This window comes from Indicator indicator, chromosome 7 (genome assembly GCF_027791375.1).
Source record: "Indicator indicator isolate 239-I01 chromosome 7, UM_Iind_1.1, whole genome shotgun sequence".
In the NCBI taxonomy this organism is placed as follows: domain Eukaryota; kingdom Metazoa; phylum Chordata; class Aves; order Piciformes; family Indicatoridae; genus Indicator; species Indicator indicator.
In genome coordinates this window covers 411,441-438,681 of record NC_072016.1, presented here as the reverse complement: position 1 = coordinate 438,681, position 27,241 = coordinate 411,441, and the positions used below count along the sequence as shown (strand labels likewise).

The window sequence follows — 27,241 nt, the reverse complement described above, 5'->3', positions numbered from 1 at the left end:
CAGTGATAATGAAACAGATCAAAATTGGATAGCTGGAGAGCACAGTGTGGATAGCCAAAGAGGAGCCAGCCAGCACCTTCTGCCTGCCAGGGCTCTGCAGAGCAGCAGGTGACTGATGGTTGGTATTATCAAGGAGGGTGGAATATGTCTTGTTTTAACCTTTGAGTTGTTTAACCTTTACTGTGTTGGTGAGATTGTGCAGCTGAGTTTCTCCTTACTTGGCAGAGACTGTATTTTCTTCTTTCCTATCAGGGATGATCAGAGTTTACCAAAGTTCTCATAAGAAAGAATCATCTCCATCCTCAAGCTTCATTTCCTGTCCCTTTTGCATGGCTGCCTGTTTGCCTACAACACTGAAAGGAAAAGAGATTAAAAGCACAGAATTTAGAAAAAATTCCCTGTTCTAAAGATGTGGAAAGGGTAGATACAAATAGAAGGAACTGCTCTCTAGATTTACTGGTCTGGGGCTTGGATCTGCCTAGGGGTTAAGTAGGGCTGCTGAGCATCTCAAAGAAAATGAACATTTTAACTCCTGAAAGCATAACTTATAGCAGGAAGCAGGGCACTCTCAAGTCCAGCACCATTGCACTCAGCTCAAGCATAGGCATTTGATTTATCTCATCATGAGATACTCACTCACCCGAAGTTCCCAGTGTGACTCCTGGAGTGTTTTCCAGCGCAAAGGGGCAGGACAAACAAAACATAACAGCCCAGGCAAATACTTGACAGCTCTTGGGCCATTGGTTTAGTAATGCCTGGACTAAAATGAAATAAGGTCACCTGCATTAGTCACACTTCTGCTGTGCCCAAGTCTGTGTAGGCATCAGTCACCAAAGCCACTTCTTTAGCCTCTGGTGTTAGAGATCTTCAGCTGTCAGAGTTCATCCAATTTTAGTGACTAGGCATCAAAGAATTTCCCATAAAATCAACTTCTTGTCATCAAACAAAAAGGATCTTCTCACTGAGATAACCTCATACCCAGGAACAAAGCAGAGGGACCTCTAGGCTTGTGAAGTCAATCTCAAAGCAGCCTGAAACACTGTCTCAAGGTAGAAAGACAGAGCTGTCAAGACACAGGGAGGGGGTTTACACTTCCAATCTGATGCTCAGAGTGATTTACACCTGCCTGGCTAATCCTGCTGTGCATGCCAGCTACCCCCAGTAAGACATCTGGGTAGCTGTTCTAGGGCCCTAGAGAGAAGCCCTCCAAGAAACTCCATCAATTTGTAATAGAAAACCATCACATATGGTCCTGATTTATTGTGGTGGAAACAAAACCTGCAGATGCCAGTGAGCAAACCAGATTCAACTGCTTACAAACTGCCTGCTGCCATTCCTCCACATCCCAGAGTTATTCACATTGCTACCTGCACAAAGACATCAGTAATCCCTTCTCAGCTGCCAAAACCAAAAACCCCTTCCTGAGAAGCTGCTATACCACAACAGATGGCATAAAGGATGTTGTAAGGGTGAAATCAGTAGCATATAATTCCAAATGTCCGTGGAATGATCGGGTTGTTTACCTCTATTACTTAATTTAAGTGCTGCTGACAGGGAGCTGGGGTCCCACCATGTCAGTTATGGAAAATGATGGAGGCAGTCTTGTGTTTCATTGGAGCTCTGGCTGCTGAGCACATTGCTCTTGTTTAGTGGCACCTGCAGAACAAGCATGGGCTGCAATTGGTAAGACATTTTAGAATATGGCTTTATTATGCAAGGAGTCATGGTTATTAATTCTGCAATCTTTTACCTTTTATGTGTTGATGAGATTTGCTGACAAAAGAAAGAGATCTCATACAGATGGCACCTGGCATTTTTACAGTCAGTGTTCTACTTGCACTTTATTTCTGCTCAGGTTTGAATGATACTTTGGTGAGAATCTTTTCCAACAATCACAGCAGATAGGCAAAAACTGCAACAGCAATTCAAACGTTTCAAGCAGAGTCATGTTGGGAAGTGTATGCCACAGTTGCTGTATCAAGCACGTTAAGAGCTGTTGGTCTAGCCACAGACTTCTGCCTGGCTGAAGTCCTGCAGCTGGCCCTTCATTTGGTATCCTTAAGGTGCTAACTTTGAAGCTAGCATAGTTGATTTTCACCAGCTGATACTTTGTCCAGTGTTTCTTTACTCCCTTCTTCCTTAGCTCTGATCTGCATGTTTCCTGTCTCTCAGTCCTATTCTGCTGCACAATTTTTTTACTTAAAACCCAATAAAAAAGCCCAAATCCTGCTTCCACAGCATCCTGAGGCCAGGAAAGCAGCAGCAGCAGCTGCAGTAGCAAGATGAGCAGACCATGCATGTCATACAAGATAGTGGCACAAGGTATGCATGAGCACAAAAGGCACTTTTAGGCAGGCACAAATTCAAGAAGAAAAGATTACATCAGTGGATTTATGAGCTGTGGCCACATCACTGACCAAGCCTCTCCTCTCACAGATGTGATACAACTGGCTGTACCTACAACAAAAGCTTTATTTCACATCCTTCCCCCAGCTTGGAGAAGTGGAGCCACACCACAGTTCTACAGTGGTCCTTATCCTATGCCCTTTTCATGAGCTCTAGTTCACAGAGTGAAAATGCAGCCTTGACCCAGAGGAGAAACCACTCCTGGCATCAAAGCCTGGAACCACAAGACCTCTGTAAATACAACCAAGCCAAGCAGGAAAGCAGAGTTGAGTCACTCACTTCAGAGTTGCCTCCAGGTTTGGTGGTGCTTGGCAAAAGAAGGGCTTGCAGCATAAAAAGCAGGAGTGACATTTTAACACAAATTTTTATGCTAGTCAGCAGAAGCTGTCCCCTCTCAGCTTTCCTCCCATGTGAGAATAAAATGCAGTCTGTCAAAATCTGTTTTGAATTGCAAAAATGTACCAATTCTATGTGGCGGAAACGAGTTTCAGGTTTTCATTCAAAACCCTCTTCTTTATACCTAGCTCTTTTTCCTCCCCCCTATTTTAAAGCAAACAGATTTACAAAGGATTAAATAACCCAACAAGCAAAAACCTCCATTCCAGGTTGATGCAAAATACCTTCCCACATCCTCCCTGATTCTCCTCCCAACCCTGGGCTTCTTTTGGCTCGACTTGAATTCTGTTTCTGGTCTTTCACCAACCCGACGCCCCCTCGCCAGCTGCACTACGAGCAAGGCCTGGTGCAGAGCAATATGCATGAAGAGCTGTGCTACAGAGCTCTGACTACGACTAGAGCTGGGCTGGCAGGGGCAGCGCCGGGGGCGCCGCGGGCCGGGGTCTATCGCCGCTGCCGCCACTGCCAAGCCCTCTGCCGGAGCCGCCGCACTGACAGGCTGAGAGGCTGCTTCCCAAACTTCCTCATGATCTCCTTGATCCTCGCCAGGTTGGTCTTGGAGATGGTGAAGTCACACTGGGTAGCCCCCATGTCGTAGCCAACTTCGCAGGTCTTGGTGGCAGCGGTGTAGCCCTCAGCCTTCACGTCCACCACGTACTCACCCGGGTTGAGCAGGCGCCAGTAATCACCGTCGGCTCCTGGGGACAAAAGAGAGGGTTTGCAGCACCCTTTCTCCTTCAGGAAGAATCCATGACAATGCAGCAACCCTGCATCCTCACATCAAGAGGGTGTCAGGGAGGCTGCTCCCCATCACACGCACCCCTCCTGGTCCTGCCAACCCCACAGCAAAACTCACCTCAAACCTACTTTTCAAATGATAAAAGAAGGACAATGAGCTTCACACTGCCTTCAACCTGGTGAAAGGTCTAGAGCACAGCTCTTATGAGGAGTGGCTGAGAGACTTGGGGGTGTTCAGACTGGAGAAAAGGAGGCTGAGGGGAGACCTCATTGCTCTCTACAACTCTCAGAAAGGAGGTCAGAGTGAGGTGGGGGTTGGTCTCTTCTCCTAAGTAACAAGAAACAGGACAAGAGGAAAAGGCCTCAAGCTGTACCAGGCGAGGTTTAAATTCCAGATTAGCAAAAATGCCTTCCCCAAAAGGGCTGTCAAGCCCTGGAACAGGCTGCCCTGGGCAGTGGTGGAGTCACTGTCCCTGGAGGTATTCAAGAGCTGTGTAGATGTGGTGCTGAGGCGTATGGCTTATTGGTGACCTGGCTGTGCTGGGCTGACAGTTGGACTTGATGACCTTAAAGGTCTCTTCCAACCAAAACAATTCTACGATTCTGTAAGATTTTTGTCATCGGAACTCAGGCAGACCCTGAGGCAAACGGCTGCTTTGTAAAGGTTGGTGATTCCTAAGGGGTATCAAGGACCTTCTCCAAACTAATTCTTACTAATGGATCAAGAGGAATGCCAGTGGATTACCCACAGCACACTCATGATCCTGGCCAGATCACCTGGACACACGTGTTTTGGTATGCAAAGAGTGTGAATATATGATGTCAAGGCTCTTAGAGAGCATCTCCTTCTGTAGCATCTTACACTGACTTTTATCATTCCTACAAGGATCAGTTCATCAGGGTGCTTAACCACTTGCTTACCATTAAGATCCACCATCAGGGCTCCTGTAACCAACTACAATACCCATGCACGAAGCAGGATGGATTTGGACAGTCCCAAACAGTCTTTTCTCAATCAAGACTTTGTTTTCTTCTTATTTTCCTCCACAAATAATCTCAGGCTCCCCAAGCCTACATCAGGATGATTTTAGAACGTCTTCCACAGCATTATGGTATCTAGCAAGTATGTTTAGCTCTGGACTGGGAAAGGTGAAACACTCAGACCTACCACTGGTTTTGCACTCTGTCCTGGGAAAACCCAGAGTAGAATGGAAGGGCATATTCAGATCTGCAGCTCTCTATAAATAGAAGTGCAGCATCTCTGGGAAGAGGCTGGGTTGAGCTCTTGTAACACTGATGAGCACTGACAGTGTTACTATCACTAGCCCTGGGTCGCTTGCAGTGCAGTGTGCTGCAAAAACTAAAGCTGATTTGCACACAAATGTTCTGTTCAGGGAAAGGTTGGGCTAGCCAGTCCCTGCTTAAAGCAACAGGGGCTTAATTTAAGGGTTGGCAAAACAAAAATCATCTTTGCAAGCAGCAAGCCTTAGCAAAAGAGTCATTATCAACTGTCCCTGCAGTCTCTAAATGCAGCTGTGACATCACGTGCAATGTGTTGGTTCTTGTGTGCAGCATCAGGGTAGTTCTTGCACATCAGCCTACTCAAGCTCTTCTTTCAGCCACCTTGACTCCTCCTGGGCTCATGGCCATGGTCCAGATTTCTGTTTCTCAGGATACAGTAATTTTTTGGAAGGGGTCTCTGAGAAGCTCTTTAGCCAGTTGTCTCTTACTATTGAGTCTGTTGGCACCTTAACCAAGAGACAAACCAAAACGTTCCCAGGTTTCTTGACTTTTATCCCTAAGAGCTCATTTTGTAGCTGGAGCTGCTCTGGTGATGCTACAGGGCTGGCAAAAGGCCACAGATCACCCTGTGTGTGGCATCCCTGCTGAGAGCCCCTGGAGTTCAAAACTGACCCACATTCTCCTAGCACATTTATAGGCAGCTCATCACAACCCCACACAAGGCCAGGAAAAAAAATATTTACACACTCACAGACCACAGGGAAACGATTAGAAAGCTGGAGATCAAGCTGCTAACAGGATGTATTTTACCTCCTTTCCATTTACTACTGAACAGACATTAGAACTTCTGTCAGCTGTCATTGCCCAGAATTTAATACCAGACTGAAAGGGGTTTGTTTTTGAAAAATCAGATTAAATGCAGGGAAAATTTCAGAGCAGATGGCAAGAGAAGCACAATTAAAAACACAGATGGATTTAGTAAACAACAGGTTTGCTAAAAGAATACAATCACAGGCTCCAGCAGGAGCAGGCTGGAGGCAAACTACATCTGTCCGCACCTGTTAGGTCTGGATAAGGATTGCCATGTCTGCTTAGATACAATAATCATGCATGAATTATGACAGCAGCATCACAAAGCCAATGTGTCAGACGACTCCATAAACACCCCAGCTAAGAGGAGCACTCTTTCAGCATGCTAGGACAGACCTTGGTGCAATCATGTGTCATAGTTGCACTCCAATGTGCTAGATCTTACTCAGTTCAATTAAAGATCTGTCTTAATGCTTTGTTACAAAAGACTCACCAGGAAAGGCAGCCACAGTGCTGCTAGCTGTAACACATTTGCTCTGATGAACAGGCAGCCAGCAACGAGGCTGGAGTTGTAGCAGCAGAACTGTGCTCAGCTTGGGCTGATGTTATTAAACATTGGTGCTTCAAACTGCTTGGCTTTGGCTACACAATGTGTACAGAACTCAGATAAAACATACCAAAGCATGAATGAAATTCCCTCTGACCATTGTGTGAAATTGATTTATGCAAAACATCACACAGAAACCTGCACCTGTCTGAAGCCTGTCTGAGATACAGAATGGTTTCCTAGAAAGAAAATGTGCATTTCTTCAGCAGTATTTGCTGTGAGACTCCCCAAAGGTACAGCTGCAGGAAGGAATCCACAAAACTGCCTCTGCGCCACCAGGTGTCCGGGTGACATTTGGTCATCCAATCAATGAATTCTTTTCCAAAGGTTATCTCATAGAGCACAGTCCTCATCTACCCATAGCCACATGTGATCACTCAGACTTAATCAATAGTTACATCCTCATCCAGAGAAAATGGAATCATTTTCCACACAGCACTTACTCTCACAATCAATGCCTTCAATTAGCCCATTAATATCGTTAGCTTAGTGTCAGCAGCCTTCTCTGCACAGCACATACATGGTCAAGAGGAAGTGAGAAAAAAAAAAGTAAAATACTTTCCATGCTTTTTTTGTTTGTTTTATTTTGGTTGGTTTGTTTGTTTTGTTTGCTTGTTTGTTTTTTGTCCACAGGAAAAGAGCAGAGACATTTTCTGCAGCAAATATTATCAGAGGGCCTTTACAGATGATTGCTGTCTGTCTGTAGAGGGTAGCCAACCATCCTCATGTATCAAAGAAACACTGGAGACCTTCCAGCTTAGGTGACCTGATACAAAACTTACATGCACAGTGGCCATAATTCTTCTCCTGCTTGGCCTATTTTTCTATCAAGCAACTCAGAGGTTTAAATGGATCCATTCTGCACTTTAAAAGGTATAAATGAAAGAAGACTGCTGACAATTTGCCTTCTTCCTCTGGTGCTATAGTTGTCATTTCAGGTTTTTGGCTCCAACACACATCCTCTAGTTTCAAAGACTGATGAGACATGCATTGTTATCTGTATAATATAAAACAGGAGAGAGCTTTTATGTTCCCACCTACAAAGTGAATCCCAAACAGGGTGGCAGCCAAAACCTCTCATTACAAGAAAAATTGAAAAGACTGAAATAAATACATTTGGTGTTCACTATCAAGTGCAGGTGGTCTTGAGCCACAGAAGCTCAGCTCTGAGTCTAGATATAAAGAGCTGCAAAATCCTCCCAGGCTTACAAGGTGGACTCTGGGACCTTGCACATTTATTGCACTTGCCATCAGGACTCCCTTCTGTGTGCAGGTTTGCTGTTTGTAAACTCCTGTTTGTTGTCCCAGGTGGCAATCAGAGATCTTGAGCTTAATCACCTATTGTATTTATTCAGCCCCAACCAGAGCAATAGATCAATTCTGTTAACAGAGTCATACAACCCACAGTTTATGGCAGTCTTTCAAGACTGCCAAGGCTTCCAAGACAAGGGAAAGGCAACTGATGACTTTAATTCCCTCTACCATTTCCCAGTGGTCACATTTGGAAATGTTTAAGGCAGAATCATTATTGCCTAATTAAGTATCTGTCAGTCAGTGTTTTCTTTTACAGCAGAGACACAGTAGCACTGAAATAAAATTAATCACAAACTAAGTTAGATAGTCCAAGATTTATTATTGGCTTGGATAATCTAGTCTGGCAAACATTAAAGACTTGGATGTCTCTTATCTAAAGCTCTGTGATAGTTCATAGCCTGACATCAGTCACCAGTGGCAGAGCACATCAGAGTGACAGCAAATGAAAGACCTGGAATACCAGTTGGGATGTAAAAACAATACATACAATTCATGTTTCTATTTCTAATGTTTAACCAAACCCAGAGGATACAACAATATGAATTGTCTGCTGGTTCACCATGCTGCCATAGCCATACAAGAGAAACCTTCTTAACCTCCTGCAGCCAGTTCTTAGAGTGCAATCAATCACTGCAGGCTCCTGCTGACACCTTATTTTGCTCTTCTTTCCACATGCTTCTCTGCATGCTCTGTCTTTTCTGTTGTTTCTCCAGCCTCTGTTGTTTCTCCAGCCAAGGTGACTCTGTCTTAAATCATGGTACAGTGCCCTCACAAACACAGCAGCCACTGGACACTACCCCACTGCTACCTGGCAACATCAATTCCCAGCTATTACTATTAATCTTGTAATTGCCCAGTGTTTATCTAAAGCAGTTCTTTATTTAGTGCCATAACTACTTTCCAGGCCATTAAGCAGGCTCAGAGTTGCCACATGCCTGTGCCTGGCTCTAGATCCAGCCCATGATAGCAAACAGCCATTTGTCAGTTGTTTTGGCAATACATATACTGGAAAGTAAATCCCTGGGCTAGCAGTCACCTGTGCAAGGCAGTGGCTCTTCTGAGCCCCATGAAATGATCTCTTGGAAAGCTGTGATGCTTTCAGGAGGCTCTTCAGGCTCTCTTTGCCCTGCAACAGCTCTTTCTCCTCTGGACACAGCTCCAAACCACATTTCCAACAGGCTCACAGAGTTGTAACTGTGAATAGCCAGAGAAACACTCTCTGCCCAGCAAGGCATCACTGACAGCTTTGTTTTCCAGGGCTGTAATTCTTCTGGGTGAGATCTGTACTACCTTTGTACGAGAAAAGGAGCAGTACAAGTTCTGACACAGCCTTACTCAGGCTACTGATTTTGAGCAGCCAAAAGGCTGTTTGCTCCCAATTTAAAGAGGTGGAAAGAGGAAGAGAGAGGCCTGTAAGAAAGATGGGGACAATCTTTTTAGCAGGGCCTGGTGGAACTGGACTTTAAAATAGATAAAGAGAGATTTAGGGACATTCCAGGTCAGGCTGCACATGGCTCTGAGCAACCTGCTCTAGTTGAAGATGTCCCTGTTGCCTGCAAGGGAGATTGGAGTAGATGACTTTTAAAGGGTCCTTCCAACTCAACCCATTCCCTGATTCTTGCCTACCCAGCTGCACCATGGAAAGAAGTGGACTCCTCCTTCATGTACCTCCTTCTGCAGCAGTGCCCTTGGACTACATGCCATTTGCTGGCTTCTCTCAGACATGAGTTCCAAGTTGCAGTGAGTTCCTTGCTTTCAAGCCACAGATGTGCTCAGTGCCCTGCTGTTCTGGGGCTGTGCTGGTGTTTCTCACCTGTGCGAACGTCGTGGTTAACGCCTTCCACTGAAACAACAGCACTGGGGATCCCCTTCCCATGCACATCTCTCACTATGCCTTTGATGCCCCGATGGACCTGTCGGGAGGACAAACAAACAGCCCAGCCATGAGCAGCGCTGTCAGTACGAAGACACAACAAATCATTAGTTGGATTACACTGATTATGTTCCTATTTCATCACTCATGCTATTTCAAAGCATCATTATTAACCCAGTGTCAGCCTCCCAGGCATCAGCTGCCTACGATTCAGTTTACAGATTCCTGAGGCATCGAATTCAAGGGACAGATAAAGGCAGCAGATAAAGCACCAGCCATAGGTGCTTTTCTTCTGGCAATCCTTTCCAGCAAGCTGGGCACTCATGTCAAATTTTAGCAAGCCTCATTGTTTTGTTCTGCTAAGTCAAGCAAACCGGTGTGAAGTGATGTGCCACTACTGCTTGTAGGTAAAGTTGCTAGCACAAACACCAATAATCCTGCAATTCATCACTCAAGGAAAGTACTAGAAGCCTTCAAGTCCCTTTGGGTCTGAAAGGAGTCACCAAACAGCTCAGAAGTCCCTCCTGTGTCGGGTACCTGCTCCATGAAGACAATGAGGGACTCGCGGTTGTTCTCCCACTCCTCGGGCAGCTCACTCTCGTGGGGGTATTTGTCACAGCCCACGTAGATGGAGAGCTCAAAGCAGTTTGTGTGCAGGTAGCTGAAGTCATTTATGCCTGTCAGTAGAGGGGACAAGGGAAATTATTTGATAGCTTCTTTTACTCTCTGGATGAGGTCTAATATTTTATGCAGAGTAATATAAGACATTTAATCACAAACTGGGGTTTTATCTGGCTGGCTCAGACCTGCTGCTCTGTGTTTCCCTGCCCTCTGAGAAGCAGCCAGAGTTGTCCTCCTCTCTGTCACAGCCTGATTAGGCTGTTGTGAACTGTACTGCAACACACAGTAACTGCTCAGGGATAATACGTGTGTTTAAAGACAGTAACTTTGTGTTGCCAAGAGCAGTGACTGAAGATGCAGATCAGGCCTTGAAATCACTGGAGACAAAACTGAATTCATCTGTTCTTTGCCTCTGTGGAGGTCACCCAGTGCAGTGACATTGTGTGTAAATCTGCAGAAGAACTTGCACTCACTGCAGTCCAAGGCATGTGCAGGGAACACTGGGGCTGGGTTCCACAGACATATGGAGCTGTTTGGTAGCTGTGCTGCACACACTTCCCAGGGACTCTCTGGTGTTGAAAAGGATTTAGAAGAATGCCTCATGAATTCCCTCATTAACAGTATACATGCATGGTCACCACAAGGCCAGGGAGTAGGGGGATCAGGAGAGAGATGGGCAGCTTCAAGTTGTGGTACAGCAAGGAGATGCCACACATAAAGGACAGGTGGGGCAGCTCTCTGCCACCAATATATTGCTGAGTCACCTTCAGGCCAAACCTTAAACACCCAGGGGTTTAGGAGAAGAAAGTGTTCTGTGCTCGCCTGGAAGTAAAGGAACAGAGAAAGGGGAGTAAGCTATAAAACTGCATCTGTGTAGCCATGGAATTCCAGAGGACAAAAATACAGGAGGCATCTGTCTTTGGATCAGGAATGGCATTTGGACAAGGCTGTACAATGCAGGTGCCAGCTGCAATAGATACATCTGTGTCTAATACACCTATCTGCAATACACAGCACTCTCTTCCCTTTGGCTAAGCACAGAAGCTCTGAAGCCATCTTGCAGGTGGGAGGCCGAGCTCAGAAGGAAACCACATCCTTTGAGGTTTAGTCTGGAGTCCAAGATGTGAGGAATTGAAAATGAAAACAGTATTCCAGAACTTTCCCCAAAGACAGTCTTGGAAATCTTGCTATAATGTGAGAAAGCAGGATGCAAAGAGTGATGAGAAACAGGATAAAGCAATGAAACAAGTCAGATGAACCAAAATCCAGTATGCAATGTGAACAAGAAACCAAGATACTGCTCAGCAGCTCTGTTGCACATCATCAATTAGGATGACAGCTGTCAGTGGCACAGCCAATGTCATCTTTTCTGGCTCGATTCATAATCATGTTTCTAATAACACTTAGGAAAATTAAGCTCATCAATTGGGCCAAGAGAAAAGCCTTTGGGCTGTGCACCAAAGTTAGACATCCCTGCAGTGAAGGTGTCTGCAGATTACACACGTGCTCCAGCAAAACAGGGTCTGCACAGACCCTCCCTCATAGCTGCTGCCCTGCTGCTGCTCGCACTGAAGTGATGGCAGAGGCACAGCTCACTTCTCAGTTCCACAGCATGTTAACCAACCAAGGTACTCACACAAGCCAAAGATTCTGAGCAGAGCTGTGATGAACGAACCTGGCTCCCAGTCTGTGCACCCACAGAGGTATCATGCTCCTGTTAAATGAGTGCTTCTCACTGGGATTCCCTGCAAACTGATGCTTTGGCTGCACCACAGCACACAGCTTTCCCCCTGTGCTCCTTCACAGTGGTCAGGCTTGGGCACACGGTGAATGCTGCAGGCTGTAATTGATTCTGGCAGCGAAAATAGCCGTGGAGCCCATGCACAGCTGAAGTGTAAGGCTGGCCAGGGCATTTAACAACAGGACAGTGGCATGCAGCAGCTTTTGGTGGCATGTTTGTACAACTTGAAGTGGATGTGAGTGGGGGCTGGTCTGTGACTCAGCTGACCAAGCTGGAGGCTGGTATCATCATTTTCTTATCCAAGGGTCAGTGGGATCTCTCCCTGACGTCGCTGCGCTGGCTCTCGCATTAGCTACCTTTGGTGTTCAGGGGCAGTTCTCTGCTGGGACCCTGAGAGCTAGCAAAGGTCTTCCCCTCCTAGTGAGTCTGGACTGGGTTGGTTTTCTCCTTGAATGTGCAGAATCCATAAAACTGTGTGTGCACTTTTGGGAACCAGAAGTAAATGGTCATCACTTACTAATGATGCAGTCTCCTTCAGTCCTGATGAAAGGCAGTGAACAGACTTTCAGCTGGGGAAATACTCCTCCTGGGACATGTTTTCACCACCACTGCCTCTGCAATGCACACCAGGCAGTGCTGGTACTACCATAGTCAACAAGGCTAACTGTGAGGGTGGAGAGCCACTGGAACAGGTTTGCCTGGAGAAGCTGTGGATGCCCCCTGGAGGGAAGTGTTCAGGGCCAGGCTGGTTGGGTCTTTGAGCAGCCTGGTCCGGAAGAAGGTGTCCCTGCCCATGGCAGGGCAGTTGGAACTAGGTGATTGGTAGCACAGCTCTGGTTTTCAGTACAAATGTGAAGAACTGCGTGGAGTGCTGCAGTGAGTGTTCAGGAGAGATGGGAACCTACTCTTAGTGACCCTGCTCCAGCAGAGGAGTTGAACGAGATGATCTGTTGAAGTCCCTTGCAACCCCTAACATTCTAAGATTCTGTTATCTTTCATTTCCAGCAGGGCTAGGGAGGTTCTTCCCCCCTATGCTCTGCCCTGGTAAGACCACACCTGGAATGCTGAGTCCCGTTTTGGGCTCCCCAGTTCAAGAGAGACAGAGACCTGCTGGAGAGAATGCAAGGGAGAGCCCCGAGGATGCTTAGGGGACTTGAGCATCTCCCCTGTGAAGAGAGACTGAGAGCCGTGGGGCTGTTTAGTCTGGAGAAGAGAAGACTGAGAGGGAATCTGATCAATGTCTATCAATAGCTGAGGGGTGGGTGTCAAGTGGAGGGGGCCAAGCTCTTTTGGGTGGTTCACAGTGACACGACAAGGAACAATGGAGACAAACTGGAACAGAGAAGGTTCCACCTCAACACGAGGAGAAACTTCTTCCCAGTGAGGGTGACAGAGCCCTGGAGCAGGCTGCCCAGGGGGGTTGTGGAGTCTCCTTCTCTGGAGAGTTTCCAAAGCCACCTGGATGCATTCCTGTGCAGTCTCCTGGGTGACCCTGCTCTGGCAGGGGCTTGGACTGGATGATCTCTGGAGGTCCCTTCCAACCTCCAACGTTCTGTGGCACTGACACTGAGACACCTGCCCCCCGTGGCTAGGCAGCCCCTTACTTCCAGCCACGGTGTGCCAGGAGGCGCCGTTGATGGTGCCATCCTCCTTGTGGAAGTCCTCGGTGTGGCAGGCCCTCCTGCGGGCGTCGGTCATCAGGCGGTGCGTGGAGGCATAGGAGTAGGCGAGCCAGCGGAAGACGTGGTCGTCAGGGGTGGCTGTGTAGTCCTGTGTCTTCCACAGCGACCGCGCCATGTCGTAGGGGTAGGCCACCACCAGCTCCCCTCCCTGCAGGTTGCCCCCCAGCACGAAGGGGATCTTCTCCATCCAGGCTATGAGCGCCCGCGTCTCGACGGCCACCTGGAGCAAAGAGAGTAGGCAGGCAGCTCCGGCCCCCGCGCCAGCGCAGCATTCCCTGCCAAGGACAGCCCAGGCGCGGCAGCCACGGCCTGGGCAACCAGGACCAGCTGCAGCCAGAGAGGAGGTCTCCTGGAGTTACAGTCTGACAGCCTGGTGTGGGAGGTCACCAAAGCCCCAGCAAAACGAACAAACCCTTCATGACAGCACATCATGGAGCAGGAAGAGCATAGAGCCAGAATGGTTTCAGTTGGAAGGGACCTTTAAAGCCACCTAGTTCAGCCCCACCACCATGGGCAGGGACATCTCCCACCAGCCCAGGTTGCTCCAGACCCTGTCCAACCCAATCCTGGACACTTTCAGGGAGGCAAGAAGTGAAGCTGGGTGAGGGCAATCCCAACCACAAGTACAGGCTGAGCCATGAGTGGATTGAGAGCTGCCCTGAGGAGGAGGACTTGGGGCTGCTGGTGGATGAAAAAACTGAGTGTAAGGCAAGAATAGCACAGAAGATCCACCTTACCCTGGGGGCTGCATCAAATGCAGTAGGGCCAGCAGGTCAAGGGAGGCAATTCTGACCCCCCCTGCTCTGGGGAGACTCCACCTGCCAGATGACCTTCAATGGTCCCTTTGAACCCAAATCATTCTTTGATTTTACCTACTGCTGCCTAAAAGTTTGGCATCAAGTCCTCCAGGTTCTTTCGACAGCCCAGGGAAAAGAGGGTGCTGCGGGAAACAGTTCCCTTCTTAGGGGCTGCCTCTAAACTATGGGGCTGAATGATACTTCTGGGGTCCATTTTTATTTCCATTGGCCAAAGTGAGTAGCTCAGGTCAGGTCTGCAGCTTTACCCACACCTTTCCCTCTTTAAGCATGCCCCAGCCTTTGTGCTCTCCTCTCTCTGCTCTTACTCACAGTGGCATTTTCGGACAGGTACCAGTCTGGGATTGGGATATGATGGTTTGGAACTTTTCTTTTACTCTTCTGGTCTTCTGACTCCCACAGCAAAGAGTTTAAATCAGGGAAATTATTGTTGATGTCAATCCCATCCTGAGTCCATCGTCCCAAAGACCAGCCCCCCAGTTCTGAACCCTGAAATTAAAAAAAACCAAACAAACCAGTTAATTTAGAACAGAACCTGGGAGCCCTCAGCAGAGTGTCTGAGGATGTGTCAAAGGTAATTCTATACAGAGAAGTGACAGGATGAATTATTTCATTAGCTAAAATGAATAATTAGCTTTTTGTTATTATTAATTTGTGCGAAACCTTGAATGAGGTGAAGCAAAACACAGGGAAAACTCCTGAGGTTAGCCCAGAGGTTCTGGTTTATTTTTCAAGGTTTCTATTCAAGACTGGCTCTCTCCTGGGTCTCAGTGGAGGTGACACACATTTCCTCCCAATGCTATGAGTGTGACTTCTGTGTCCCAGTCTTCTATAGATTGTCCTGGAAGATTTTCCAGTGCATTCCAGCCCCTACAGCTGTTCCTCCTGGTGTCCCTCTCCTTCCAGCATCCAGCACTGTTCCAACATCCAGCACCCTGCTCTCCCTGAACAGATTCTCTATTAGATTTCAGCTGTGAAGGAACACAAATTTTCATGTGCTTAGCTTGGTTTCTCATGAGAAACAGACTGCAGGAATTTTCCATTTTCCCTAGTGGTGTTCCCTTTGATCTCTGCACCTCGCACCTCAGCATGGTTTGTTCTGGCAGTCTTTGCAAGCTCCCTTTCCACACACAGCTCCCTGCTAGCTAGTGTCAGGTGGAACACATTTTCATTCAGCTTGTCTTGTGAATAAGATGTTTCAGAGGCTACTGTTTGCTTTGACTCGTTCTTGCTTCATTTGTTTAGATTAATTGCTTGTAAGAGATATCTTTGAGAGAAATCACAAATTATGACAGCAGGAGCTTGTTTCATTCATCTAACAGAAAGGAAATCACTCCTTGCTGTGTTGGCGAGCACCTTACCGCTTGGTAGGCCTTGTTGTACCCGTCGGGGTTGGCCGAGGGCAGGAGGTGGATTCTGGTGTCCTCAATGAGATGCATGATGCGTGGGTTCCCAGCCAGGTACTCCTGGCACATAAACTGCATTAGCAAAAGGATGAGCTCACGGCCAAGCACTTCATTCCCGTGAGCTCCAGCAGTGTACCGGAATTCTGGCTCACCTGTTGGAAACAGAGGGATCAGGGAGAGAGTCAGGGCAGCAAACCAAACGTCTGACCCAATTTCACCCATGTCAGTAAGCAACATTCACTGCAGGAGAGCTGGAGAAATGCCTGAACTGAACCAATGACAGATGAAAACATAACTGCACAGAAACAAATTGTTACTTTCTTTTGCCATTGTAGAGCAGGCTCATAGGTCAGTGACTTCTAAAGCCACTGTGTAAAACCTCCTAAGCCCATTTCCCATGAAACAGACAGTTGATGATACTCTCAACTTCAGCATGCTAGAAGTAGATTTTTTTTTAAGTTCTGATAGTCTAAAAATAAGCAGAAAAGCACATTGCTAGTAGTTTTTGGGACTGATGGTAAGGCTCTTAAAAGATAGCCTCAAAAGATAAGACAGAAGCAATCTGTGACTTCACACACACCCTTTCAGAAACCAGGTTCACATGTTTGTCAGGGTTACACTAAATACCACAACACTGGCACTCACCTACAGAGGTGATTAGGAATGGTGCCACTTCTTTTTAAAAGCCACCTAATGGAGCTGTCCTTTGTATGAATGACACTTGCAAACAGCAGCTGGACAGACCCAAACTGACTGAGCTATGGCCTGTGGCTGGAGTCACCCTCCTAGTTTGCCTGGCCCCTTTTACACTCCTTACATGTGTTGTGCAGTACTCTCAAAACCAGCTAAGAGGACAAGGCAACTGAGTTGTGCTGGTGTTATCACCTGAGATCCAGAGATGACAGCCTAAGGGCAGTCCCAACCTAACTGAGACATCCCAGCTGTTGTGCTCCATCCCTTATGGCAAAGCAGAGACAAGCCTTAGGAGCACATCACTGCACTCATACCAGGGTGTTTATGGGCATGGCAAAGAACAAGACCCTTTTATCCCCTTTATTCCAGCAGTAGGATCGTTATTTCTCTCCACAGCAGAACCAAAGACTAAGTAAGTTTCTGTTCTGAAGAACATCACAGTAGGATATTGTATCTCCAAACCCAACAGATCTGACCTCTCCTTGCTTGCAATGCAATCACCCCATTAAAAAAAAAAAAACAGAGGCAAGCTAAACTTCTATCCAAAACTACACAGATCCCCACAACTGAAATCTGTTCTCCAGCATGAATTCACTTGCATTTTGTCATCACAAGAAATAAGACTCATTATCATTAAAGAATTTGATCCCACATCCAAAATACCTTCTCTTCATGTCCATCCTCCCCTGCCCAGTTTAGAAACACAAAGCACAAGTTCCTCCCATGTATGTTTGCGATCTTTGCTGTCACAAATAGAATTCTGCCAGTGACAGTTACTGCAGAGACAGAGAATAAGGAGGAAAAAAAAGAAAAAGAGCCAAATCCCAACACCCTTCACCAGATTTACTTAGACTAAATCCTAACCAACTTCGTGTTCTCCTGGGTTGTCCGAAATCTCCACAGCATACAGCTTGAGTCCTTGGTTGCTTTTTCCAATATTGTAAATTCTTGTGATATTTGGGCACATTCTATTCACAGTTTTCATCAACTGCCAACGAAAAAATAAAGCAGTTAGGTATAGAGTTAGACAACACAGTAGCCAAATACATCCATTATTAATAACTGCATTCCTAACTGGTTAGGGCTAAGCCTCTTCTGGTTGTTTCTGAGTTGTAAAAGTTGTATTTTCAGCTCATGAATTGATCACACATGATGTTTGTTTACCTGGAAAAAGCTGAATGCTGTCTGCTGAAACAGAGAGGTAGGTGAGGTTCAAGACCTTTTAATGAGACATATTTGCTACATTTTCACAAGGTTAAGAACGTGAGGGAAAAGCCCAACACAAATAAAAGCAGAAAAAAATCTCTCCTGCTGTACTACAAGGAGGTAGTAAGCCACAGTTTTAAAGCATCATGTAATGGAGAGTGATCGGCCAGTTGGACACTCCTTTCTGCAGCATGCTGTCACTTACTCCAGCCAGGGCTCCCCAGGGAGGGGCTTGAATCCCCATCCCTGGAGGGTTCAAAAGACACAAAGATGTGGTGCTGAGGGACATGGGTTAGTAGCAGCCTTGGCAGAGTTAGAGAGTGGCTGCACTCCACCATGTTAAAGGGCTTTACCAAAAAGATTCTATGATCCTGTAAGTGACTTAAGATGACCCAGAGTGTTTGTGGCGTGGCAATGCACGCACATCACAGGTTGCCACAGACACCCTCTGCCCAGTAAAGGAGAGTTCTCTCACCTTTGCCCTATGCAGCAGAAGGTTATTCCAAAACAGATTTTAAAAAAAGAAGGTTGAGACCCATTTAAACACTGTTTTCACCATGAATTCTGAGGACACCTGCTTCTGCTGAGCTAGAAACCAACCCTGCAGTGGTAAATCTCACAGGGGAAAGTCATCAGTTAAGGCAGTGCTGATGTGGTGAAAATGGTGAGACAGAGAGAACCCAAATGATGCCATAAACAAAGCAGGATATATGCCTTTGGCAGACACCAGATTCCCCAGACTCTGCTTAACAAGTTTCAGTACAACCAGAATTAATAAAGGAAATGCCACCAGCCTGGCTGGATGTTCCTCCCAGCTGCAGATATTGCTAGACATAGTCAAAATACAATCAAATAGCCTCAGTGCTTATTGAACTGCATAGGGAAGGTCATGCCCAAGGGCACAGTCTTGTTTGAAGTGAGGGAGTTACACAGATGTCATCCAGAGGAGAATATCTGGAGCCTCAATTGTGCCACTAACAATCACTTCCTAGGGGCGTTCCAAGTGAATGTTGAAACTTACAAAGGAGAATGAAATCTATGTGCTAATGACAAAAAGTTATTGCAAAGAGGTTTAATCTATCTGGAGTTTTTTCATTGCAAGATACTAAAGGAAGAAATGAGGATTTCACTGTAAATTGGAACCCTGGGCACTGTTAATTAGGCAAGCTTTTCATAAACAAGGGTGCATACATTACTGAAGAAATATTGCAGCACAAAGACACTCTTTGCTTGCACAGAGAAACAATATTGAATAATCACAGGGCTGATCAGTTCAAAAATGCAACCATTAGGCATGTCCAATTCCCATGACACCATTTAGCACATCTAAGTGAAAACACAACTCTGGTTGCTAAGAGCAGCATGAAAATTACTCTTCTAAAAAGCTTCATGTTTGTTTGTAATCAGCTTGCAAAGAAACTGACAAAATGCTGGGTTTGTACCTTTGTTCCTCTCACTTGTTGGCTTCGTACACAGGAGACAATTTCCTCTGTAACTCTAAATACTGGTCTGAAAAATGCAGGCAGTGCTGCTCTCTCAGTGCATTGCCTGCTTTCACACCTCCTATTTCTCACCACTGTCACCATCAGCAGTGTGCTGGCATGATGGGCACCTCTGGTGCCATGCTGTGTCCATGGAAGCCTTTCTAACATTCTGGGCACGCATAAGTGGGTTTGTCAGCATTTGTTGTGCTAGCTGAAACACACAGGTGAGGCCAGAGAACACTGCCTTACGTTTGATAGCACTGGGTTTAAACCAGTTAATGATTAATGTCTTGAGACAGACTTCCTTAAACCTTCATGGGCAACCTGCTCATAACCAACCAAAGATATTACCAATGGATATGGAGCTATGGACCTCTTGCTACAGCCTCACACACACCAAAACTTATCCAAGGTCTGCTGTGTGGGGATTATTAGTTCATGCCCTCCTGGCAAGATAAGGCAATGAATTCTTGTTGGATCAGACACCACGTTTTTCTCCAAGAGAGGCAAATGCTGGTTTATTCACCCTGCCAGTGAGTACATATTGCATTAAAAGGAGCTCTGTTTTAGAAGGCTAAAAGCATATTGCTGTAAACATGCATAAATAATGTTATTGTCTCAGCACTGTGTGTACTAATTCCTCTCCTCACACCCTCTTTGAACTGCAGCAGACTCCCTCCTGGATGATGTATCTATCGTTGCATCCATGCAGCTCCCCAAGAAGTGAAATAGGGAACCTGAGCCTGTCGCCTCTTAGAGCTGCCTCTGAAACCAAGTTGCAGAGCAGCAGCTCTCCAGATGTGCCTGGCACTTCAGTCCACACAGGATACCAAACACAACAGTTTAGGAAAGTAGTTAAAAGTATGTTAAATGTTCATTACTAGTGAGAAAAATGCCAAGGTCAGAGTACAGTACAATCAGTGGAAATATTTGTATTTGCTCCAGCTAACTCCCCATCCCCTCTTTAATTACAAGCATGATTACTGAGTCAGACAAAGAAACTTCCCTGAATTAGGGCCTCTGTAGTAGCCTCCACTGTGGCTCTTTTGATAACAGTATGGATATAATAATGTAGTTAAATGTTTACATGTAAATACACATTGAAAATAAACACACTCCCTCTCTGCTTTTCTCATACCCACTTCCTACAGCCAGCACCACAGGTCACCTGAAATGTCATGCTTTGTGCAAACTGTCACAGGCAACTGATGACAGCAGCCAGGCAGGGCTCTATTAGCAGCCAGCAGGGCTGCACAACACTGCCACAGCGATGCTCACTAGCAGGTCCTATTTGACAGTCCCTGTTTGTTTGTCACTACCAATTATTTACCCTATTAGTGCCCTGGAAAAAGACTGCATACAGCCTTTGAAGAAGCCTCTCAAAACTGGTCTCTGAAGGTTCAATGTCTCCATTTTGCAGAAAAGGTGAAGTAAACATAGGTCTAAGAGGCATCTACGCTTAGAGGTGGTCAAAGCACTCTCAGTTAATGCCATTCACCTATTCTTTATCTCCTATGGAGATCGTAGAATCATTTAGGCTGGAAAAGACCCTTGAGATTGAGTCAAATTGTAAACCCAGCACTGAGAAAAGTCACTGTATTTCTTGTTCTGCTGCAAGACAAAACAGAGTTTGCCTCCTCCTTGATCTTGGAGACTCTCAACCTGGCACTCCATGCAGCCCAGGACGTTTGTTGGGTGTTGCTTTAGCCTTTTACATTTGGCTGTCTCATCCTCAGATAGAGGTGCTCAGCTGGTAACACAGACAGTGCACTTCAGTTTGCTGTATGATCATCAAATCATGGCCATAAACACAAAAATCAACACCAGACTTCAGGAGTGCTTGGAGTCTGGCTTGTCCAAGGATCTGAGTCACATCCAGTCAAAGAGATTTCAAAATGAACACTCCTACTTCCTAAGAAAGATGTGATCTGGGCTGCCCAGAGAGGTGCTAGATGCCCTGTTCCTGGAACCATTCCAGGTCAGGTTGGGCTCTGAGCCCCCTGCTCTAGTTGAAGCTGTCCTTTCCGACTCTCTCCGAAGAGGTGCTCCGGTCCCCAGCCCTCACAATAACATGGATTTGTTGGTTGTTTTTTTAATTGAAATCAACTCTACCAATTCATAGTTATTGTTCCATTTTTTAGTCAGGACAGAAATTTTGAAATGACAAAGCTCTAACGCTGATTTTGAGGACATAAGAATTATTGCAATTCAGTCCAACCCACAACATTCTCCCTACCACAAGGAGAAGTCTAATTCTATGAGCTAAACAAATTAACTATTTAACACAGGGGAAACAGAACTGGGGAGAACACAGCCCAGAGCAGTTCACAGCTGACCAGTTCTCAGCCAGTCCCAAGTTTCCTCCTTGTATGAAAATGGACATTCTGCCATGAAGCTGAGGGGCGTTCCTCCCCCACAATATTTCTAACCTGCCCAACCTGTCTTTCTGCAATGAGAGCCTAAAATGCATTTCATTGTATTGTTCTTGACAGGAATTATGCCAATTGAGTTTCTACTCGTCTAATCCTTGTGCTAAGAAATCTAGACCACAGGATATCTCCCGAAATAAAGCCCTGACTCAGTACACAATCGCTCCACAAAATCCAGGGGTGAATCATGTAGTATAAATACACTGAAAGCTCAGCACACAGCAAGTGATTCACACAGTTCAAGTCCAAACATATCATCTCCAGAGCTGAAGAGGAAGGGGGTGGAAACATTCCTCCAGGACAGCCCACACTCTTCTCTGTGCTGATACACAGCACCTTGAAAAACAGCAACAAAGCCAACCACAAAGCTGAGACTTGGCAATTAGGTAATGCTTGGGATTGATGCTCCTAAAGGTATTCTCCAACCAAAACAGTTTTATGATTCTCTGCAGCTAAGGGAACAAGATTAACAAGGCTGTTAGGCTTAAAATTATAGCAACAGGATTTTTTTCCCTCTCCCTCTCCCCTTTTTTTTTGGTGAGTTTTTGTTGATTTTCACAGCAGTGAAGACAGAGTCAGACTCTGCAGAGTTTGTTGTGGTTACCCAAAAGACTGGAATTTAGGAAAATTCTGATTGCTAAGTCAGAATATGAAAGGAGACACCACTACAACATTCATAGAATCACAGAATGGTTTGGGGACCTTAAGGATCCAGCTCCAACCCCCTGCCATGGGCAGGGACACCTCTCACTAGTCCAGGCTGCACAAGGTCACAACCAATCTGGCCTTGAACATCTCCAGGGAGGGGGCATCCATGAGCTCCCTGGACAACCTGTTCCAGTGTCTCTCCACCCTCACTCTAAAGAATTTCTTCCTCTAATATACATATAAGAAAACTGATGTGATGTGCAAATACTCCCTCTACCAGGTAGCATCACCTGCTTCAGGTCAGATGATATATTAAGAATTTAGGATTTTAATAGGTTACTGCTTTTAAGAGATTAAAACAGAAACACAATTATTAAAAGAGATTGCAGATATGGTTTAATACTGATTTTAACAGGTGTTCCATAAGAGCTCCAAAGACTGCACCCTTCCACCCTGCATCCAGGAGCTCACACATCAGCCTCTTTGCCTACCTGCCTCATTTCCTTGTAGTTGTGATGCTTGAAATCCAGATTATCTGTGGTTGTCATTTCATTCCTTCTGTGGTAATAATTATTGGGGTCTGAAAAAAGAAAGAAAGGAATTTTCACGTGCTCATGGATTTGAAATACAAAGGTGCTTATCCATAACACATGCAAGGAGGGTGGAAATCTGAATCCCAGTGTCCTATATGTATTGAAATCAAGTTTTCACAAGCACAACACAATGAAACAACAAATTCAAAACCTTTTTAATTGCTGCACAAATCAGCTTGTCCAGATCCTCAAAGCAGCAAGGAGGCAGCAGGGATCAGTTTAATAGACATCTGCTCTGCATGAACAACTGAACTTCAGCAGAAAAGCAGAAGGCCATCCTCAGGCTACAGAGCAGGGCAAAAGACACTGGAAAATAATGAGTCAGATGCAAGATAAAAGAGTGAAAAAAACCATTTCAGAGGAAAGAGCCCCAGTAAATGTTTCATGTCTCCTTGATTAGTCCACTAGTGCAAGGAATTCTTTTCTACTTCTCTTGATGAGTATTTTCAGTCCAGGCACTGCTTGCAAAATACAGAAAGGATCTGATTATTTGCCTTTTGGTGGAATTCAGAGGCCTTTGTTACTCCAAAATTAACATATTAATTTCTATAGAGCTGTAACTTACAGTTTGTGTGTTTTGAAGCATCAAAAGAGAATAGAGGGATAGAACAAAGCCCTTTGGTTTCTTTGACTTTCACCTGGGAGAAAACAGGCCAAGACAGTTAGGGCTCAGCTTTTTATTTCTGGATATATGTGCTTCTGGCCAAGATAAGATGATTTATTTTTAGAGATAAACAAGTCTATTTGGAAACCATTGGACATATTCCTTCATCTGCCATACCTGGGATGTCTGGAATCTTGAATAATCATTTGTCAAACCAGTGGCTGTCAGGCTGGTATGAAAAATTGTTTCTCTTTGCAGACAATCATCTTTATTTGGTTTAAAATGATTGGGGGGAAAAAAGGCCAATTATGAAAGCCTAAATGTCATCCTGTCTGACTGTGACACAGCCAAGAACACTCTCTCTGGAGAAAAAAAAGAATTATTTTCTTAAAACAGCACCACATATCAGCTGTGATATCTTTGAGGGAAAAGTAATAATTACCAGTAGGAGGAATCTGCAGATACCATCCTGTGACAACAAACACATCAGGAAACTGTGAAAAACTCCTAGCACCAACAGTGCACACCTTCAAGCTTGAAGGTTTGCAGCTTGGAGCAGAGAAGGCTGAGGGGAGATCTTAGCAGTGCCTGTAACTCCTTGCAAGGTGGGTGCCAGGAGGATGGGGCCAGGCTTCATTTGGTGTTGCCCAGTGACAAGTGTTAAGGGGCACAAACTCAAGCATGGGAAGTTTCATCTAAACATAAGGAGGAGCTTTACAGTGGGGGTGGTGGAGCCCTGGAACAGGCTGCCCAGAGAGGTGGTGGAGTCTCCATCTCCAGAGTCATTAGAGTCATTCAAAGCCTGCCTGGACACCATCCTGTGCAGCCTGCTCCAGGTGAACCCGCTCTGCTGGGGGTGGGTTTGGACTTGATGATCTCCAGAGGTCCTTTCCAGCCTCTATGATTCTGTGATTTTTAGGTCTGTTTTGCAACCTAACTGTAAGCTGAACTGATACAAGTCCACTGACAGCAGCAATGCTGCACTAACCACACAATTGACTCTGGAATAGCAAACCTTTAAAGGCCAACACATGCTAGTTCATAAAAACATTCAGTAATATATTGATGACTGAGAAATGGAAATCACGACAAAACCCTGCTCCTTCCAGAAAGGGACAATGTGTTCAGTGCCACACAGACTGTCTTCATCCCTGTAAAAAGATCCCTCTGTGGCAAAGCTATAAAAATAAATATCATCAAACTGCCAAGCTGCTCAAGGCTTTCTCTATCACCACAAGCCAAAATACACAGCAACCGATATTTCCCCTAATCCTTTCATCCCATTCCCTTCATAGTCTGCCACTGTTGCCATATATCAAACACTAATCTCCTGGGAGTGGCTGTGAAGGCTGTAGACTTGATGGAAACTGAAGAGAATTGCAGAGTGAGAATGATTGTAACTCTGGTCCTCCCTCAAAAACACTGCACAATCTGACAGCTCCCCGGAGAATCAACACTCGGATTTTGCCAGGCTCTGCTGGGAGTCTGCCTGCCTGGCAGGAATTCTGCTGCAGCAGGAACACAGAGCAGAAAATGAGAAGTTAAAATGCTGCAAGGCGAGCAAGCCTTGTGCACAGCTGGTTGGGACTGCTGTGGCAACATTTTCTTTAATAAAACAGAGAATAAGAGATGAAGAAACTCCAACTGGAAAAGAATTAGAATTGAAATCCACTCATTTATTCATGGCACTGCTTCAGACACTCTCCCTTTCTTCCAAGGAGAAATGTTCACGTTTTCTACTGCTATTCTGCCTTTACAATGCCAACAGAGGTCATGAAGCTGCACAGAAAGGTAGCTTGCGGCCATCATACTTCTTTGTAAAGAGGGACAGGTGAGAAGGCAGCTGTGAAATGCCCAGCTACTCTCCAGCATGAGAACTCTGGGGATGCCCATAGAGAGACCAGTGAGACCCAATGGCTCTGCAGCTTGACACACAGAGGGATGTTCTCTTCCTTTACAGCTCTATGCAGCACCCTAAGCCTCAGAGTCCTGATGCTTCCCAATTATGATGCTAAAACTTGTGCTGGTTCTTTCTAACTGCTTTAGTTTGCAGTGCTCTTTTCACTGGCACTGGGAAGGTATGAAGAGAGCTTTGAAACAACTTTAAATCAAAATATTCTCATTTAGCAAACAAAACTCTATTCCCAACATGGCTTCTTCATGGTTCATTCTCACAGAGGTACCATTCTGCTTGCAAGCTCAGGTGTGCTGTGCTCATGCAGGACTCCAAATGGACAAGATAATGAAGTGATCCTAAGCGACTTAGAGAAGTTTTTAACAAGAAAAGAACAGTCTGTACTAAATGCTTTAGACTGTCTTAAAACCCTCCCTGCGACCTTTTGCCAATGACTGAGTTTCCCCTTCTGTTTCAATCTGACTTGTCCCCACAGAACCGAACGTGGCACAGGCAGCACACCTGTACCTCTGCCACACTCCACTGGCACACCTCAGAAGACTGCAAACATTGTTCCACATGATCTGTCTCATGACAGCCATGAATATCCTCACCACCCCCCAAACCAGCAGTGAAATAACCTGCTGCAACTACAGACAGATTCTTTTCTCGGGATGTCGATGTACACTCCAAACACCACACCACAAATTCCAGTCATTATAATGCTGAGGAGAAAAAACCACCAAACTCTTAACCTGCAGTAGTTACTTCTTAAAAGGTTTACTACCAAAAATTGCTGTTTCTAATCATTGTGTACAGCTCTGGTAATTCTGAGGATTGCTAATACTCCTCCAGGATCACAGAACGGGATTGGAAGGGACCTCTGAAGATCATCCAGTCCAACGCCCCTGCTAAAGCAGGGTCACCTGCAGCAGGTTGCACAGGATCATGATGTCCAGGTGGGGTTGGAATCTCTGAAACCTGTTTCAGTCTTCTGACACCCTCACAGGAAAGAAGTTTTTCCTTATGTTAAGATGGAACTTTCTGTGTTCCAGTTTGTGCTGTTGCCCCTTGTCCTGTCATGGGGCATCACTGAAAAGGTTCTGGCCCCACTCACTTGAGACTCACCCTTTAGATGTTGGTGAGATCCCCTCAGGCTGCTCTCTTCTCCAGGCTCAACAGCCCCAGGGCTCTCAGCCTTTCCTCATCACAGAGGAGCTCCAGTTCCCTCAGCATCTGCACAGCCTCTGTTGGACTTTCTCCAGGAGTTCCCTATCTCTCTTGAACTGAGAAGCCCAAAACCAGACACAGTATTCCAGATGTAGCCTCACTAGGGCTGAGGGAGAGGAGAACCTCCCTTGAGCTGGTGGTCACACTTTTCTCAATGCACCCCTGGACACCACTGGCCTTCTTGACTACAAGAACACAGGCAATATGGCTCACTTCATTATAAAAAGGAAATATGAAAGCAAAACTTTTCAAGACACTGTGTGGCTGGGGCATGTTACACACCTCACGTTGATAAGAGTGAGAAAGAGCAATCCAGAGGCCTTTCCCCAGGGACTTAGCTATTTGGTGCCATTTTTAGTCTGCCTTGGCTCAGGCAGCCTTCAATCAAAGATTTAAATGAAGATTAGGTTTTAGCTTTGCAATGCTAAAAGCAGAGCCCAGGAACAGGCTGTCGCTCCAAGCCAGGATGCTCTCTCCTGATTAGCTGAGTGAATTGAGCACTGCTGCAAGCACCATCACCTGTCATGAAAGCCACTTGTAGGAAGTCACAGTTTGATACACAATGAGACACTGCATGTGGAGCAGGCAGCCTGGCAGAAAGCAAGAAGGAATGAGAACAGGACTGAATGCTGCATCTGCTACAAAACACCCTTACAAACACTCCCTTACAAAGCAGTGAAGATCACCGTTTATCTTGGGGTGGAAGTGATGGCATAATCATGACACCCGTGATTTTCTACAGAAGAACCATTACAAATTAAATTCCATCACAAATTTAATCCATTAAAATAATTGTCTTCAATACTCTA

The 27,241-nt window shown here is 45.7% G+C and overlaps 1 protein-coding gene across 1 annotated transcript in view; it reads right to left on the bottom strand.

Annotated features, from left to right (window-relative positions):
- Window positions 1-3,246: 3,246 nt before the first annotated feature.
- CPXM2 (carboxypeptidase X, M14 family member 2) overlaps window positions 3,247-27,241 on the bottom strand; it is a 73,054-nt gene continuing 49,059 nt past the window's right edge. The window contains exons 6-13 of the mRNA XM_054382227.1: window positions 22,603-22,691; window positions 17,209-17,332; window positions 15,607-15,803; window positions 14,558-14,734; window positions 13,353-13,650; window positions 9,924-10,063; window positions 9,327-9,426; window positions 3,247-3,500 (exon numbers count right to left, since the gene is read on the bottom strand). Coding sequence (XP_054238202.1) covers window positions 3,247-3,500; window positions 9,327-9,426; window positions 9,924-10,063; window positions 13,353-13,650; window positions 14,558-14,734; window positions 15,607-15,803; window positions 17,209-17,332; window positions 22,603-22,691 — 1,379 coding nt within the window. The remainder of the gene's footprint in view (window positions 3,501-9,326; window positions 9,427-9,923; window positions 10,064-13,352; window positions 13,651-14,557; window positions 14,735-15,606; window positions 15,804-17,208; window positions 17,333-22,602; window positions 22,692-27,241) is intronic.